General features: G+C 44.8%; 1 protein-coding gene across 1 annotated transcript in view; it reads right to left on the bottom strand.

The window, feature by feature from the left end:
- The window catches only part of LOC126281621 (paired box protein Pax-6-like), a 411,130-nt gene that overhangs the window by 192,419 nt on the left and 199,293 nt on the right, over nucleotides 1–19,418 (bottom strand). Inside the window, exon 6 of the mRNA XM_049980743.1 lies at nucleotides 6,596–6,776. Coding sequence (XP_049836700.1) covers nucleotides 6,596–6,776 — 181 coding nt within the window. The remainder of the gene's footprint in view (nucleotides 1–6,595; nucleotides 6,777–19,418) is intronic.

Raw genomic sequence — 19,418 nt, 5'->3', positions numbered from 1 at the left:
TCATACGGCAGTATCATGGTATCATTTTTCGACAGGACAGTGGTCGTTCACAAATGGCACAGAGGCGGTGGCCGACAAAATCCTCCCGATTTCTCCCCGACAGAATTTGTTTGGGGGCCAACTCGGACGTGAACTGTGTGCCCCGCTGCCCTGTCCGGGATGTCCTGGGCCAACTCGCCTCGGGAGAGGACACAGATGCTTTGTGCCACCCTGCGCAATCGAGGCAGTGATTGCATCCGGGCCAGAGGGGGTGCAACGTGATACTGATAAGTTCTACGTAAATTAGACTATTTTGTAATCACTGAAATAACATTACATAAATTCTCAACCCGTCATGTCTTAATTACGTTCCGCTTCCCCTTCTGGATGCTTGATATTTTATTCGGACAATGTATTATTGTGCTCTACCGAAGGTCTTCACTCGGTAGCTCTCCATATCCTAATGTCTCCTGCTGCTCTCCTTATGTCCTCGTAACTTCCACGTTCTTTCATGTCGTCAACCACTTTGTATTTTCTCTTCCTTTCATTTTTCTCTCACGCACTAATCATTCCAGTGCAGTCAGCATCAAACAGTCCTGTCGCGATATGTAAACCAACGAAGTTTTCCTTTTTTTCTTTAAGTTAATTGCCAGCAAGCTTCTCCGTCCTCCCCCCTCCCACCCCCCTCTCGCTGTCCGTCCACCAGCTATTCATTAGTAACTCTCTGTACGCAACAAATCCTTTCCATCCACATCTGCATCTCAAATGCTTCTCACCTCCTCTCACCCCGTCTTGTCAATGTTAATGTTTCAGCATCATAAAGCGGCACACTCCTAACAAAACACCTGGCTAATCTTTCCCCGGCCGTCGGTGGAAAAGTATTGCTAATATATTTACTGACTGAAAAGTATTTAAAGTGCGGTAGTGTTACCGAGTGGCAGACAATCTGGTAGGCAAGTACCGGTCGCCACACACTCAGCAGCTCGTCACTAGGCAGTGCGGCAGCCGGAGAATCGGTTTTGTCAGAGAATAGACGAATTAGGAGTGAACTTGACTCTGGAAACAAGTTCGAGAAAATACATGTGACACGGCAGTGCACCGGTTGGCGAGTTCAGACTCTGCTGCTCGGCGACTTTACTGCAACTGCACACAATGGAGACTTTGGTGCTAAAATGCTATTTATCTTATGAAGCACGGCTGCATTTACCGGGGTACGTGATCTTGCAGAACCATAGACGCTGGAGTTGTGAAAAACCCCAGTTACTCCAAAAGGATATGTGTCTTGTGGAAATGGGGGAGCAGTGAGTATTATGTCCCGAACTTTTTCCACAAAACCGTAACCTCTGGTAGGTGTGACAGCAACACACTGAGGTGAGAAAAGCCATGCGATAACTACATGCCCGTATACAGATGGCGGTAGTATCGCGTGCACAAGGTATAGAAGGTCAGTGCACTGGCGGAGCAGTCATTTGAACTCACGTGACGGACGTGAAAGGTTTTCAGATGTGATTGTGGCCGCACGACGGAACTTCACAGACTGAATGCGGAAGGGTAGTTCGAGCTAGACGCATGCGGCATAGCATTTCGGATATCCTATATCCGCAGTATCAAGAGTATGGCGAGACTACAAAATTTTAGGCATTACCTCTCACCACGAGCAACCCAGTGGCCGACGGTTTCAGTTAGCAACAAGGAGCAGCGGCGTTTGCTTGGAGATGTCAGTGCTAGCAGACAACCAACATTGTGTTAAATAACCGCAGAAATTAATGTGGGACTTTGGACTTCTAAATTTCGAAAGCGCGCTCTCCTGAAAGGGTCCATCAGTATATCACTGAAACTTCCTATCTAATTAAAACTGTGGCCGAGCCGAGACTCGAGCTCGGGACTTTTCCCTTTCGCGAGCGAGTTCTGAATAAAGCTGCGAGGACGGGTCGTGAGGCGTGCTTGGGTAGGTCAGCCGGTAGAGCACGTACCCGAGAAACGCAAAGCCCCGAGTTCGAATCTCAGTCTGGCACTCAGTTTTAATCTCGCGCGAAGATTCATCAGCGCACACTCCACTGCAGAGTGAAAATCTCATTCCAGTACATTGCTTCCTCCTACGTATATCTAGCGAAAGGACCATGAAGGTAAAACGTGAGATATTTGAACACACCCGGAATCTTACCAACACTCATTTTTCGCCCGTACCCAAACGCAACTGGAACGGAAAAGGGGGAGAAGCGGCAGTGATACAAAAACACCCTCCGCCATGCACCATAAGATAGCTTGCAGAGTATACAGAGTGTAACATAAATCTGTGGGCAAACTTCCGGGAAACATTCTTCACACGTAGAGGAAGAAAACATGTTATACGGACATGAGCCCGAAAACGCTTTATTCCTATTTTAGAGCTTAGTTTCTGCAACTCCGGCACAATCACGGGATACACGAAGGAGTAGAACATATCAGCGCAGTACGACACACTTTCCTAATGTGATGTTCAAAGTGCCCTCCTGTAGTCTGAATACGAGCATCATTCCCCGTCGCATTGAATCCCTGATGCGACGATATATCCCTGGAGAATTGAGCATTATTACAGAGCCTTTAACAAGACGAGCAAGAAGACTCTGTAGACCTTGTACTGGGGTTCTGTACACAAGAGCTTTCAAATGGCCCCCACAAATTAAAGCCTAGTGGATTTAGTTTCGGAGAGCGTCGAAACCAAGATAATGGTCCACCTCTACCCGTCCATCTGCCAAGGAATCTGTTATTTAGAAACCAACGAGCATTAACACTTAAATGAGGAGGAGCTCAATCGTGCATGAAGTATGGGTTTTGACTCGCTACTAGCAGAATGGGTTGAGTGTTCTCTAAGAAAACTGGACAAGTTCCTCTGTTGAGCCGGGTTGAAAGAACTTGAGGCCCTAATACACAGTCACCAACAAGGCAAGCACAAACGTTGACAGAAGATCATTATTGATGACGTGACTGCACAACTTCGTGAGGATTGCCGAGAGCATGTAATAAGAGTGGACCCAAAAGTGAACCTTGTGGGATTCTTCGTGATTTCTCCCTTATTCCTAAACTTTTTCCCCCTTCCAATATTGTCTTATTCCCACGAATAATGTGATTATGAAGAGAAGTAGAAAATGAGCTCTTTTGCGGAAATAAAGCGTGTCCAGATTCGTGTCCATGTAAGGCATTTTGTTCCTCTAGTGTCCGGAGTGTTTTCTGAAAGTTTGGTCACACATTTCTGTACACCCTGTAGATGCAGATGGTGGCTTTACTTTTGTGTCAAGTAAGACTTGCCATAGTCTACAAATAGGGGCCAATACAAACTGAAATAAATAAATAAAAGTTTGTGTATACTCACCATGCCCTCTTGGCTCGCATACCACAGAGAACAATCGATATGAGATGAAATACTGTGTGGTGCCAAGAAAGACGGTTTTTAAACAGGCCGCAGAATTTCCCGATTCTGGTGCTCAGACTTCGCGTCTTATTGCGATAGCCTCAACTTTTCCACTGTGCGCCGCTGCAGCGGGGAATAAAATGGCCGTGTTATGCCAAGAGCGGAGCCGGGCGCGGCGAAACTGCGGCGCCACGGTCGACTGGCGGCGCTAAACGAGCCCTAAACGCCGCCGCCGCCCGCTCCCTTCCCTTCCCTCTCTTCCCGGCACAGTGCGGCGCGGCTGTTGCGTTCCGTTGCGTCTGGTCCCGTCCCGGTCCCCAGCGTAATGCCCTCCACCCCACGGGGCCCGACGCTAAATCATGGAGAACGCCGGCTTCCCCAAGCGCCGCAAATACGTTACGGCCGCACTGTGTCACGGGGCAACTCCCGACGGACCCTCTTCTGTAACTGCAGCCTGTCTAATGTGCAACATTCCGCCAAAGAATTCATTATGCAAATGGCATTCATAAATGCAGAGATGTGTGACTAAACGTGGTGAGGTGTCTAGATGTGTAGGAATGGCAGCTCACTGATCCTCAAGACCCGAAACCAGCGACAGTACAGATGTTCGACGCTTGAGTCGAGAGCTAAGTCTACGTTCTAACTCATTCCAGATGTGTTCTATTTTCAGATGCGGAACCTGCGCAGGCCAGCCAATTTCAGGAATGTCATTGTCCACAAAGCATTGTCTCACGGATGCTGCTTTGCAAACAGGATTCATTGCATCGTCTTCGATATGTTCCTCTGCTGCACAGGGTAGTGTTCGATGTGTTCATATCCTTCCGCATTTATCATTTTCTTAAGTGAAGTATGGAGACTACACTGTAACAATGAAAAACACTCTCATACCCTAACACCAATTCCTCTGTACTTCGCTGTTGACACCACACATGAAGTCAGGTGACTCAACTCCACCTTGCCAAGAAACGTGGCGCGTTGTGCGGCCTTATTCCTGAGGGACAAGCCTCTGGTTCTGAGTCCGGGCCTGTGCACGTTTCAAGTCTCTCATCGCGGCAACCCACACTGCAGTAAACGCTCTATGCGTAGTAGAACCCGGATGAAATCACAGATGACTTCTCTACGTTCAATGGGATACTGTGCGTCCTTCTCAGCATAGTTTGTTTGTTGAAAGTCATTAAGCACATAAGTTTGCTAGGATTCCTATCTTATAACTTCCCTTGCATGACCAGCCAAAACAATTGATGTTCTGTTGGTACCTTAACTTTTCTCGCAACTTTGGAATCGATGAACGATCACCATATTGGTGTCCAAGCCAGCAAGCAGGATCGAACCAGTGCGTTTCTATTGTAAAATGGCGAGAACTACGCCCTTTACATGAAGTCATTAAAGATCACCTAAGTCACATTGAGCGAACAGTAGGGCTGAACAAAAATGACTGACAAGGCGCAATGCATCTTGTAGAGGGTATAGTATGGACGTATTGAAATAATTAATGTTGGGTGATGGTTTTAAAGTAATTCACACGACATGAAAACTTTGTGGAAATGCGTCGATTTACTGGAGGCTAGTTTATCCCAGGGAAGTACTCAGAACAGACCGTGGCCGCCGGGGGAGCGGCGAAGGGAAGCGACAATAGGCAGCTTAGGGCGGCTCAAGCTCTGAGAAAGCGGTAACGGGGTGCAGCCTCCAGCCACCTTAAGATGAGTGACAGTGAGTGGGTGGTTGACCCCATGCTGGTGTACCGGGAAGCAGACAGAGAACTTGTACACCCGTTGATAAATGTCCATCGTCCCCTTTTCAGTGAAACATGCGAGAAAGCCGCGCAAAGCTACGGTGGAGCGGTCAACCGAGGTCAAAATATGCGTGTTCGTGACTATAGAAACTTCACGCTGAATTCATGGTCCGCAGAGTCTGAAGTAAATAAAGTGAAGAGCGACAGAATGAATTACGCGGCCTCCGATGGGAACGTAGGACCAAGGAATTTGACGTACTCTCCTGGGAGTCAGAATTCGGGAAAACTTGGTGTTTGTGCAGACGCTAACCTTGATGGGTGGCCTAGGGGGAGCTAAATGGAAGAAGTTGAGAGGAAGGGAAATGTTGTGGGAATTTGTTCACTTCCCAGAGCAGGCATTGGTCGGCACTGGGAAGCGACGCATAATTAACGCGACCTGCGCTGCAATTGGCATAAGTGATTTTGCTGGAGGGGAAACCGAGGCGAAGAGCGGACTGACAGACGTCTCAGTAGGGGTCTTCCGTTCCCAGCATGCCTAGAGTGCGGACGTGGCATTCTTTACTCAGCTTGCCTGAGAAAGAGTGAGCATCTCTGCAGTTTAGGACATAGCAAACGGAGCGATTGAGCTTGAAGATAGGAAGTTTTGGTTCAGCTATTTACTGAGCAAGATAGCTAGGAGTGAGAAGACGAGCACAACCTTGCAGCACCAAGAAGGCGGCCGACGTCCGCACAACGACACCGCCCCGCCACGCTGAATTCGGTGATATTGCGTCCGCTCCGGCCACTGATTAATTTGCTGGATCACGTCGGCAAAGTTTGCACGAGGGTTTCATGGGCTGTCTTTTGTAGAATTCTTCTCGCACTTCGCATTAGGCCTGGGTCAGTCGATAGGAATTACTTTTGATTTATCGCGCTTTACTCCACGCAAACGCAATTTATTACCACTGCCTGTTAGGAGAGTCATGTAATGTGATGATTGAAGGTCGTGAGTTAAAATAAATCTACGTTAACCGACTGTATCTATTTTCAATCAAGTAATTGAACTCCCAAGTCACTTTTTTAATTAATTTTATGTTCAACATTTGCATCTGGTGTTCAATAGCTGAATATAAGATCAATGTGCACCCCTTTTTCATTAAAAGGGATCAATTCTGAATCAATCAATGTCAAAACTGCCGCAGCAGTTCAATCAGGAGTCACAGGGGCTTATTACTTTCTTTGCGTTATCCGACACTGCGGCAGTTTTGCACACTCTGTTGGTCTGTTAGTCAATTACCTGGGGTGAACACACACCAAAACCAGATAAGTGACGGGTGGGGTGTTACACTATATCGATTAATGTGAGAGATTGCTCTTCCAGAGGAATCGTTGAGCAACATTTATATGGCGACCGTACTTCATTGACGTCTTTCAACTAGCCGCAGAGGAACAGTGGATCGAAGTATTCAGTGAGCTGGTGTCAGGCAGCGGCGCCGCTGTGCGCGGGTACTCACGCTGGGGATGTTGTCGTTGGAGCAGACGCCCTCCTGCAGCAGCCGGTCGCGGATCTCCCAGGCGAAGATGGACGGGCACTCGCGCTTGTACTGCGAGATCTTGCTGACCACCTCGGCCGTGGCGACCCGCGGCTTCGAGCCGCCGATGGCGCGCGGCCGGATAGACCCCGTCTCGTAGTACCTGCAACAGCCGCCGCCGCGTCGCCCACACGTCAGCATGCTCCCACATATGCTCCATCTATTGTCAGCAGGTGGGTTACATAAGGGCAACTAAACGAATCGGATACTAAAATCTCGGTGCCCTGACCGCGTCAAATCGGAGCTGAAGTCGAACTTTCTAAGATTAACAACACCTTTATCGACAGGACGTACACTACTGGCTATTAAAATTGCTGCACCACGAAGGTGACGTGTTACAGACGCGAAATTTAACCGACACTAAGAAGATGATGTGATATGCAAATGATTACCTTTTCAGAGCATTCACGCAAGGTTGGCGCCGGTGGCGACACCTTCAACGTGCTCACATGAGGAAAGTTTCCAACTGATTTCTCATACACAAACATCAGCTGACCGGCGTTGCCTGGTGAAACGTTGTTGTGATGCCTCGTGTAAGGAGGAGAAATGCGTACCATCACGTTTCCGACTTTGATAAAGGTCGGATTGTAGCCTATCGCGATTGCGGTTTATCGTATCGCAACAATGCTACTCGAGATCCAATGACTGTTAGCAGAATATGGAATCGGTGGGTTCAGGAGGGCAATACGGAACGCCATGCTGGATCCCAGCGGCCTCGTATTACTAGCAGTCGAGATGACAGGCATCTTATCCGCATGGCTGTAAGGGATCGTGCAGCCACGTCTCGATCCCTGAGTCAACAGATGGGGACTTTTGCAAGACAACAACCATCTGGACGAACAGTTCGACGAAGTTTGCAGCAACATGGACTATCACCTCGGAGACCGTGGCTGCGGTTATCCTTGACGTTGCATCACAAACAGGAGCGCCTGCAATGGTGTACTCAACGACGAACCTGGGTGCACGAATGGCAAAACGCCATTTTTTCGGATGAATCCAGGTTCTGCTTACAGCGTCCTGATAGTCCCATCCGTGTTTGGCGACATCGCGGTGAACTCACATTGGAAGCGTATATTTGTCATCGCCATACTGGCGTGTCACTCGGCGTGATGGCATGGGGTGCCATTGGTTACACCTCTCGGTCACGTCTTTTTCGTACTGACGGCAAACAGTGGACGTTACGTTTCAGATGTGTTAAGCCCCGTGGCTCTACCCTTCATTCGATCCCTGCGAAACCCTACATTTCAGCAGGTTAATGCACGACCGCATGTTGCAGGTCCTGTACGGGTCTTTCTGGATACAGAAAACGTTCGACTGCTGACCTGGCCAGCACATACTCCAGATCTCTCACCAACTGAAAACTTCTGGTGAATGGTGGCCGAGCAACTGGCTCGTCACAATACGCCAGCCACTACTCTTGATGATCTGTGGTATCGTGTTGAAGCTGCATGGACAGCTGTACCTGTACACGCTATCCAAGCTCTGTTTAACTCAATGGCCAGGCGTATCAAGGCGTTTAATACGGCCAGAGTTGACTGTTGTGGGTACTGATTTCTCAGGATCTGTGCACCCAAATTGCGTGAAAATGTAATCACATGTCGGTTCTAGTATAATATATTTGTCCCCTGAATACCCGTTTATCATCTGCATTTCTTCTTGGTGTAGCAATTTTAATGGCCAGTAGTGTAATTATGGGCCAGCAGCAAAGTCTGCTTCCTGTATTGTGGAGTTGGGCTCGTGGTAGGTCGTGTGGCGTTGCTAGGAATTCTAGTTTCAGTTCGCGGTGGCGTCATCTGCATGGCGGGTTCGCATACGCAAATGCGGGGAGTCGGTAATGCGGCGATATGTCCCAACTCCCACGCAACCATCCCCACTTCTCTCCTATTGTGAAGCGGGGGGGGGGGGGGGGGGGGGGGACGAACCTCAACCTCAGCAGCCGCTCTCCTGTTAAGAGTTATGGCTTTTGGTTGCATTTCTTTGAAGCCGTCCCGTCTCAAGTGATATTATAAGGTCTGTTCCCGTTTTAACTGTTACTGCGCGGTACTTTTCTACTGCTTCTTTTACTATGGAAATCCAGTAGGTAGACACATGCGAATTGACCTTCATTTTCTCAGACTTGTCCATTTTGGAAAGGCTGTGTGTTCCGATATCGCTGATTTCTCAAAATTTCTGTACTTGATGTACCGTCTTCGGTCAGTGCAGTGCTCGGCTAAAGTACTTATTGCAACCGTACGCAACTACGCAGTAAAAGGAATGGCAGACATTCGCAAGTGCAGTAACAGTTTGAAGAGAGAAGATTTTAGAATCTGCAGCAAACGGTATTACCGCTGTGGTGACATCACCGAAGTTGAGTGGTGTCGTGCCCGGCTATCAGTTGGACGGGTCACCGTCTGAGTCAACCGAGCGCTGTTGGCAACTATGGCGCACTCAGCCCTTTTGAGGCAAACTGAGGAGCTATTTGACTGAGAAGTAGCGGCTCCAGTCACCAAAACAGCCAACGGCCAGTAGAACGGTGTGCTGACCACATTCCCCTCCATATCCGCATCCAGTCACGCCTGTCAGCTGAGGATTACACGGCAGTCGGTTGGTACTGTTGGGCCTTCTAAGGCCTGTTATAATTTGAGGCGAACACCTGGCTCGAAACGCCTTCATAGGAATGTGACCCGGAACCATAACTCGTAATGACGGAGGAAGGGGGTGGGGAGGGCATACCGCCGCATTACCGATTACGGCATTTGCGCACACGAAACCGCCTAGCAGATATTGATGGCGTCAGATCGAGCAAAATTTGCCAAACAACCGTAGATCTGAAATACACTGCTTCAGAGCTATGGTTATAAAATCAGCAACTAGGGCCTGCAAGTTCGTCCGGCAAGAGCTGGTCACACGGATGGTGGAGGCTAATTTAGTCATTCGCAAAGTGCCAGGAATTTTCTAGTGGGTGTGCCAATAATTTTTTGGACAACCCTATTGTAGAGATGTTGGAGGCAGGAATTTCGAGTAATTGCTTTTAAAAAAGTGAATTGAAGATACATGAGTATTTCGAAATAAACTGTTTTCTTATACAGGGTGGTCCATTGATCGTGACGGGGCCAAATATTTCACGAAATAAGTGTCAAACGAAAAAATTACAAAGAACGAAATCGTCTAGATTGAAGGGGGAAACCAGATGGTGCTATGGTTGGCCCGCTAGATGGCGCTGCCATAGGTCAAACGGATATCAACTGCGGTTTTTAAAATAGAAACCCCCATTTTTATTACATATTCGTGTAGTAGGTAAAGAAATATGAATGTTTTAGCTGGACCACTTAATTCGCTTTATGATAGATGGCGCAGTAATAGTCACAAACTTATATGTACGTGGTATCACGTAACATTCCGCTAGTGCGGACGGTATTTGCTTCCTGATACATTACCCGTGTTAAAACGGACCGTTTACCAATTGCGGAAAAGGTCGATATCGTGTTGATGTATGGCTATTGTGATCAAAATGCTCAACGGGCGTGTGCTATGTATGCTGCTCGATATCCTGGACGACGTCATCACGGGTTATTTAACTGCCTGGATAGTAGAATTCCTTAACTTCATCCACTTCGTGACCATGAAACCTAATGTTAAGTTTCTCACTGTTCTCGTTTCTGCTACTTCTGATTACTTTCGTCTTTCTTCGATTTACCCTAAACCCATATTCCGTACTCATTGGACTGTCCATTCCGTTCAGCAGATCTTGTAAATCTTCTTCACTTTCACTGAGGTTAGCAATGTCATCAGCGAATCTTTTCACATATCCGTTCACCTTGAATTTTAATTTCACTCCTGAACCTTTCTTTCACTTCCATCATTGCTTTAATCCCAGCACATCGTTTTTGATCTTCCGCTCTTATTATTCCCTCTTGGCTCTCGTACGTATTACATATTACCCGTCTCTCCCTTTAGCTTACCCCTACTTTCCTACAACTTGCACCATTTGAACGCTTTCTGCAGGTGTCTTGATTCGTCTTTAGTCTTGCTTCCATTATCAACTGTAACGTTCAGAACCTTATCTCTGCCTTTACCTTTACTAAAGCCGAACTGCTCGTCATTTAACGGATCCTCTATTTTCTTTTCCATTCTCCTGTATATTTCTCTTTTCAGAAACTTGAATGCGTGAGCTGATAAGCTGATTGTTCGATAATTCTCGAACTTGTCAGCTTTTGCAGCCTTCGGAATTTTGAGGATGATAGTTTTTCGAAAGTCAGATGGTATGTCGCCAGACTTATACATTCGACACACCAAAGTAAACACTTGTTTTGTTCCCTTTCCCCCTAGTAATTTTAGAAATTCTAATGGAATGTTATCTATCCCTTCTGCCGTATTTGCTCTTAAGGCCCCAATGCTCTTTTAAAATCTGATTCTAATACTGGATCTCCTATCTCTTCCCTATCGACTCCTGTTTCTTCTTCTATCACGTCATCGGACACGTCTTCCCCTCATAGAGGCCTTCAATGTACTCTTTCCTCCTATCCGCTCTCTCCTCTGCATTTAACAATAGAATTCCAATTGCATTCTTGTTATCGCCCTTGCTTTTAATTTCACCGAAGGATGCTCTCACTTTCCTATATGCTGAGTCACTCCTCCCGACAATGATTTCCTTTCCGCTTTCTTCACATTTTTCATTCAGCCATTTCGCGTTATCTTCCCTGCACTTCCTATTTACTTCATTCCTAAGCGACTTTTATTTCTTTATTCCTGAACTTCCCAGAACATTTTTGTACTTCCTTCTTTCATCGATCAACTGCAGCAGTTCTTCTGTTATCCATGGTTTCTTCACAGTTACCTTCATAGTACCAGTGTTTTTCTTATCAACTTCCGTGGCTGCGCTATTTAGAGATGTCATTTCCTCTTCAACGGAACTGCCAACTTAGCTATTCCTTATCGCAATATCTGTAGCTGTAGCCAAGTGTTCTTCTTCATACTTTAGTACTTCCGTATCCTACTTCTTTGCGCTATGATATTTCCTAACTAGTCTCTTATACTTTAGTTTGCTCTTCATCACAACTAAATTGTGATCTGAGTCTGTATCTACTCCTGGGTAAGTCTTACAATCCAGTATCTGATTTTGGAATCTCTGCCTGGTGTAATCTAATTGAAGTCTTCCCGTATCTCCCGGCCTTTTCCAAATATATCTCCTTCTCTCGTGATTCTTGAACGGAGTATTCGCTATTACTAGCTGAAATTTGTTGTAGAACTCAATTAGGCTTTCTCCTATCTCATTCCTACACCAAGCCCTTATTGTCCAGTAAACCTTTTTTCTAATCCTTCCCCTACAACTGCATTCCAATCCCCCATAGATATTCATTTCCTTTTACATTCTGAATTACCCGTTCAGTATCCTCACCTACATCTACATGTATAGTCTGCAAATCATATTTAAGTGCCTGTCAGAGGGTTCATCAAACCACCTTCACAACAATTCTCTATTATTCCAATCCTTTACACCGCGCTGAAAAAACGAACGCCTATAGCTTTCCGTGTGAGCTCTCATTTCCCTTACTTTACTATGATGATCGTTTCTCACTATGTAGGCCGGCGTCAGCAAAATATTTTCTCATTCGGGGGAAAAAATGAAATGAAATGTCGTGTGACGAGGGCCTCCCGTCGGGTAGACCGTTCGCCTGGTGCAAGTCTTTCGATTTGACGCCACTTCGGCGACTTGCGCGTCGATGGGGATGAAATGATGATGATTAGGACAACACAACACCCAGTCCCTGAGCGGACAAAATCTCCGACCCAGCCGGGAATCGAACCCGGGCCCTTTGGATTGACAGTCTGCCGCGCTGACCACTCAGCTACCGGGGGCAGACATTCGGGCAGAAAATTGGCGACTGAAATTTCGTGAGAAGATTCTGCCACAACGAAAAACGCCTTTTTTATAATGATGTCCACCCCAAGTGACACTCTCTCTCCTATTTCGCGATAATACAAATCGTACTGCCCTTCTTTGAACTTTTTCGATGTACTCCGTCAGTCCTACCTGGTAAGGATCCCACACCGCGCAGCAGTATTCTAAAAGAGAACGGACAAGCGTAGTGCAGGCAGTCTCTTTAGTAGATCTATTACATTTTCTAACTGTCCTGCCAATAAAACGCAGTCTTTGGTTAGCCTTCCCCACAACATTTTCTGTGTGTCCCTTTCAATTTAAGTTGTTCGTGATTGTAATTCCTAAGTATTTATTTGAGTTTACGGCCTATGGATTTGACTGATTTATCGTGTAACCGAAATTTAACGGATTCCTTTTAGCACTCATGTGGATGACCTCACACTTTTCGTTATTTATGTCGAGTGCCGATTTTCACACCATACAGATATCTTTTCTAAATCGTTTTGCAATTTGTTTTAATCTTCTCATGAGTTTTCTAGTCGATAAATGATAGCTTCATCTGCAATCAACCTAAGACGGCTGCTCATATTGTCTCCTAAATTGTTTACACAGATAAGGAACAAGAGACACCCTACAACACTACTTTGGGGAACGCCAGAAATCGCATCCGTCTTACTCGATGACTTTCAGTCAATTACTACGACCCGTGACCTCTCTGACAGGAAATCACGAATCCAGTTACATAACAGACGATATTCCATAAGCACACGATTTCAGTACAAGCCGCTTCTGCATGATTCGCAGAAGAGCTACTGTAAAGTTTGGAAGGTAGGAGACGAGGTACTGGCGGAAATAAAGCTGTGAGGACGGGGCGTGAGTCGTGCTTGGGTAGCTCAGATGGTAGAGCACGCCCGCGAAAGGCAAAGGTCACGAGTTCGAGTCTCGGTCCGGCACACAGTTTTGATCTGCCAGGAAGTTTCACAAGCCGCTTGTGTTTTCCAGTGACAAAAGCATTCTAGAAAGCTAGAAAAACGAAATTAATTTTAAATAGTTTGTCAATAGCATTTAACACCTGATGTGAGTAAAGAACTGGCTGTATTTCACAAGAAACATATTTTCTAAATCGGTGATGACTGTGTCTCAATAGACCGTTCTCTTCGATGTAATTCATAATCTTCGAACACAATATACGTTCCAAAATCCTGATGCCTATCAACCCTAATGATATGAGGCTGTAATTTAGTGGATTACTCCTATTACCTTTTTGTGGCCGAGCGGTTGTAGGCGCTTTACTCCGGAACCGCGCTGCTGTCGCATTCGAAAATTCCTTCGTGTTGCTTCTTCTTTTTCTCTTAGAGTGTATGTATTGGGTAACATCTACCCGTGGATAACGACGTACAATGCTAAAAAGCTGGACCGCAGCTAAAACTACCCCTTAAGCTTTTAATAACAACATAAACAATAGCACACGGGACACACTTCTCTGCAGTACACCCAAAAGTGCGTCCATGTCTACGTGGATGAATCACCGTCCAAGCTAACCGACTTCGTTCTGTCTGTCAGTGATTCTTCAGTCCACTCCGAGCTGTGACTGGGAAAATTGCGTACCAATTTTTTGTAATTGTCGGTGTAATACCATCGTAAAAGTATAGAAACGTTGGAGTCATCCGAGTGAAGAAAGCGTGTGTATACAATAGGAAGTTACAGATGGTAGACTGATTCTTATTAGTATTGTTACTTCTAGCTGTAATGTAATGAGTTTTGTGAAACCAGGAACTGTCAATCTGTTTTCAGTAAGTAAATGACTTCCAATCAGTCTGCAGCGGGCCTCAGATCCAAGTCCTGCTGTCGTAAAATGATGTTCCTCTGGTTTCACTAAATCACTTCTGACGAATCTATAAACGACTAACGAAGAGGCGCCTATTATTATTCCACATCTTTGTTCACCTGAGTCAGCCCTCGGTCTCTGATGACCTACACGCCATGCAAACTGCGAGCGCGGCTACCTTGCGCCATCGCAGGGACAGGGCGCCTCTGCCATGTGGAAGCGGCCGTGGCTCCTCAGCCCCGCCTGCCGCTCACTGCCCACGTCAGCTTATCGTCGTCACCTGCCCCTGTAGTGTCGCATAGCCCGCATCTCGAGTTTGGATGTTCCCGCAGAGTTGTCAGTACGCGATTTCGACACACTCAGAATTATCTGTAAATACGTCGAGGGTTTCAGAAGAAAACTGCGTGAAAACTACAATACATACAGAATAATACAACGTATCATTGGATAGAGCACGTCTCCACGTTGCGATGCGTGGTTCGCGCCGTGGCGTAGTTTTACTCTGGGACAGCCTTGTCAGAACATGTTGCATCGAATTAGTTTTGCAACTGCAAATAGGCAATCCAATGAACACATATACAAAACTGTCAGGCCTTCCTGGATAATTAGTGACGAAGATTTCAACGAATTGATATCACCCACTGACGTTTCTCGCGTCGCAAATGGAGCCCATACTCAGCACCTGTAGTATGAGTTAAAACTTGGAGAGATGTTCTACCCATCTACATTCAGTACGTGACGGATTTTGTGGAGTTATCTTCTTAAGCTCTTTATTTTTTCGCAATTATACAACCTTGGTGGGTATTGTTCAGAGATTTATCATTCAAGGCTCATTAGCTCACAATTTCGGGAACCGCTACCGTCCTTACGGGGCAAACACAAGTTTGTCTCCCTCAGAGATAAATTTGGAAATAATATAGGAGAATCTTCTGCAGACAACATCACTTGATATTTTTATTTTATTTCACAATAACCGGTTTCGTCGGAACCTTGCTGTCATCACTGGATATACAATGTACTAATACCGAAGCCATAACAAAGAGGCTTTATCGCTGTGTATAAAACAATACAGCACGGATAATAAGTATATAAGGATTAATTTATATACCTTCGGAAAATTCTTATTAACAAGCATACATGCCATCAAGACAATGAAAACACTTTCCACTCATAGGAAACGACAACGCGTTAGCTGGTGAAATACATAAAAAATATAGGCCTAAAATCAGTTGCATCAACTGTCTTCTCAGGAGTGGGCAAATAGCGTGTACAGCAGTCCACAACTCATGGTCGTGCGGTAGCGTTCTCGCTTCCCACGCCCGGGTTCCCGGGTTCGATTCCCGGCGGGGTCAGGGATTTTCTCTGCCTCGTGATGACTGGGTGTTGTGTGCTGTCCTTAGGTTAGTTAGGTTTAAGTAGTTCTAAGTTCTAGGGGACTGATGACCATAGATGTTAAGTCCCATAGTGCTCAGAGCCATCCAAGAACAGCACAGGTGAAACTGAGCGGGCAAACAGCCTACGGCAGAGGGAGCCGTTACATGAATGGTCAACAGGTGGCGTATGTGGGCACATATCGATGCTTGACATTCTTACAGAAATACACAGGAGAATAATGAACTGATATTCCTTTCGCAGGCCAACGCCGTGTCGCTTCCTATGAGTGGGAAGTGTTTTCATTGTCCTGGTAGCATGTATGCATGTTAATGATAATTTTCTGAAAGTATGTAAAATTATCATTATCTACTTCTTATCACTGATATGCGAGTCTATACACAGTGGTAAATCCTCGTTGTAATAGCAATACTGTTGGTACATTGCAGACCCTACGATGGCAGCAAGATTCTGTCGAAACCGGTTATTGTGAAATAAAATATCAAACGATCTTGGATGCAGAATATTTTTCTATTCACTAGTGTCAGATCGCTCCCAACGAACATTGCAACCTATATTAGAGGTGATAGCTAATGAAAATCTAACATGGACGGAACACGCTGCTACTATTTGCAAATATCTCTCCACCTCCTATATATATTTAAAAAGGTATTCCCTTTGGGTCTGAGAAACAAAGTTTTAGAGTGATGTTATTCTGCAAGATCTTTCCCAGGAAAGCTGGAGTCAGTGCCTGTAATATATCTGTCACAATCTTAACTTGGCTCATATTTTACCATATTACCCACAACTATTCCAGCTTCGTGCAGACCAGTACGGCGACTTCCATACTGTCTGTGTCCTTGGGTCTGTTGTCAACGTAGATGTCTCACATCGCTCTACATCCTTAACGCTTTTGTCTGAATGACGCTGCAGGAATTCTGGTTCTCGTCAGAGCAAAATCTGTTTCCTCCCCGTTCAGTTACAAGGATGCCTGTTCTTCGTCCTTTGCAATAGCAGAAACCCAACGTTAGAACGCTCTCTCCCGTTGTATCAGAGAACAGAGTCAGAGGTCTATCTTGAAAAGACAAATAACGATCTATTTACAATACAACAACGTCAGCCATTGCTTTTCTACGCCCCCTTTACCCCATTACAATTCAGTACCTTTCTTTCTCATTTACTCAAGTCCCGAGTCCACCTTGAGTTCTTTCCCATAGAATGATTGTGTCATAATCTCACTTTTGAACACAAATTCTTTTTTTGTAATTTCTAGCGTTATTTTTATTTCATTAGGATTTTTTCTCGGATGGGCTAAATGAAGACCACGTGCCAATTTCAGTTCCTTATTCGTTGTTCTTTTTCTTTCTTCCGGTACGCTTTAATCTGTTCACTATGTTTTTTTCTTCCTGCCTTCTCACTGCTTCAGACCAGTGTTTTGACTCTTCTAGCTTGCAATCCATCAGTATTCAATACTTTTTCCCTAAACAATTCTGTCACTTGTTTCTTCAGAATTTACACTGCATTTTTTTCTACATCCCCTTTTACTTCGTGGATCTAACTTCTGGTTGACTTTCAATCAGACAAATATTTGACATCTTTTTGATTAATTTACGGTCTTGCATTCGACATAAATGTTAAAAACAGCGTCTTCTTTTTCCCATTATTTCTAAAGTATTTTGTTTGCTTCGATAAATTTCATCGTCACTTCTTAATTTTTATGCTTCCATAATTTTCCATGGCCTAATATTTTTCTAATGATTCGCCTTTCTAGCATTTCTGAATTATATAAATTATAACGCTGGCAGATAGGTGTTTTTCATTGTGAAGATCTTAGTTACCGGTACGCCATATCCTATTGCCATCCAGTGTATCCTTTCTTCTACAGTATGCTTTTTTCAAACTACTTTCGATTAAAATCTCTCTAAGAAATTAAATTTTTTTAGTCTTTTCTATTTGCCCAATTATTTAGTAGTTAGATATAGGATATCATTATGACTAGTAAAAAGGCAGAAACTGGTTAACGTAATAAAACGAGCCAAGTGACCTACACGGTGCCCTTGTTTGTTATAAACTTTTCTGAGCGATAAGACGTGACAAAAGCATATCTATATACGGGAGATGAAAGTTACAAGAGAGGAGTCTCCTAAACGGGATAGAAGATATTTACTAGCGGAAACAATCATGAAAAGCAGTGAGAAACACTATATGTGAAAGAACGCATTGTCAACACTAGCAGTACATGCTATAAGCGGTCACTCGATGTGGGAGCAAAACAGTCAAGTGGCTTCGCAATTCGTAAGGGGAGTTTGCAGGCTAAAAAATAAACATTTTTGACATTTTACAAAACAAGTCTTACAATGTTCTTCACTCCTTCCTGCACAAAATGGTATATAAATTATCTTCTTGTGACACTGAAAAGTGCTTTATTTTTAATTTTATCGTATTCCTTGCGCATGCCTGAAACTACCTAATTTCGGACGTGCTTCGCTCTATACGCGATTCTGAAGCTTATAGGTGTGTAGCTAAATGAAATCCATATGAAAATGTGGACATAAAGAAACTCGTGGCATTGGAGATGTACAAATCAGGTTGGGAACACGCCTCAGAAAAATTAAAACAAACTTTCGCACCATCTTTATGTCAGGTGGAAAGTCACTAAGGGTCGCTGATTGATAAAACAATAGATCAGCTTCAGCAGTTTTATGGAATGGCTCTCAGAAATTTCCACAGACGCTCAAACGAAAAACCGATACATTAATTTTGCCCACTTGGACCTGAATCGTGTTATAAATTCTGGAAGGATGACGTTTCATGAGTGTGCTTTGAATACAAGTACTTTATTCTTGAAGCTGTTATGGGAAGCATCAAGCGAATTTATAGGAATCTAGCTCATTGAGACGTCATACGAAAGCGCCTACATGGGCGGACTCAAAATCCAAATAAGTTTTTCTATAATATTGTCTGGACCCGACTATGCCCGCATCTCGTGGTCGTGCGGTAGCGTTTTCGCTTCCCACGCCCGGGTTCCCGGGTTCGATTGCCGGCGGGGTCAGGGATTTTCTCTGCCTCGTGATGGCTGGGTGTTGTGTGCTGTCCTTAGGTTAGTTAGGTTTAAGTAGTTCTAAGTTCTAGGGGACTGATGACCATAGACGTTAAGTCCCATAGTGCTCAGAGCCATTTGAACCCGACTATGCAAAAATGTGTTTGTAGGGTTAAATACAATGCAACTGGGAGTTACTTGTGTTGTATTAGCATTTAATGATGAAAACATGAGGAGAATAAGAGTTCTAGTCATATTAACATCTTCCCACGCTGTCGTACTGTAAAGTGGTTGAAACTGTGAGAGAAGTCGAGACTTGCAGATGCACAGCGCGCATTCAATTAGTGAGAGTTTCTGGCATTTTAAACTTAAAACTCGTTTTTCTCATAATGTTTTTTTTTGTATTTTATCTACCTATATACCAAAAACTACTTATGATAGCTAGAGAAACTTCGTGACCTTTTTTATTATAACACACTATGTCTACTGAAGCACAATAATGGTAGTGATTTGAGTAGGTATGAATTTAAGGGCTTAGAAGTACAAAAATATTCAAGATGAAAAATGGAATAATTCAAAAAGTTTCTCTCTGGTTCTTTTGTATCCTATCTCTTAAATCTGCTTCAGCATGAATAAATTATCTGTA

The sequence above is a fragment of the Schistocerca gregaria genome, chromosome 7, assembly GCF_023897955.1.
Source record: "Schistocerca gregaria isolate iqSchGreg1 chromosome 7, iqSchGreg1.2, whole genome shotgun sequence".
Taxonomy (NCBI): domain Eukaryota; kingdom Metazoa; phylum Arthropoda; class Insecta; order Orthoptera; family Acrididae; genus Schistocerca; species Schistocerca gregaria.
Note: the sequence above shows the minus strand (reverse complement) of the source record. Positions and strands in the feature narration are given on the sequence as shown.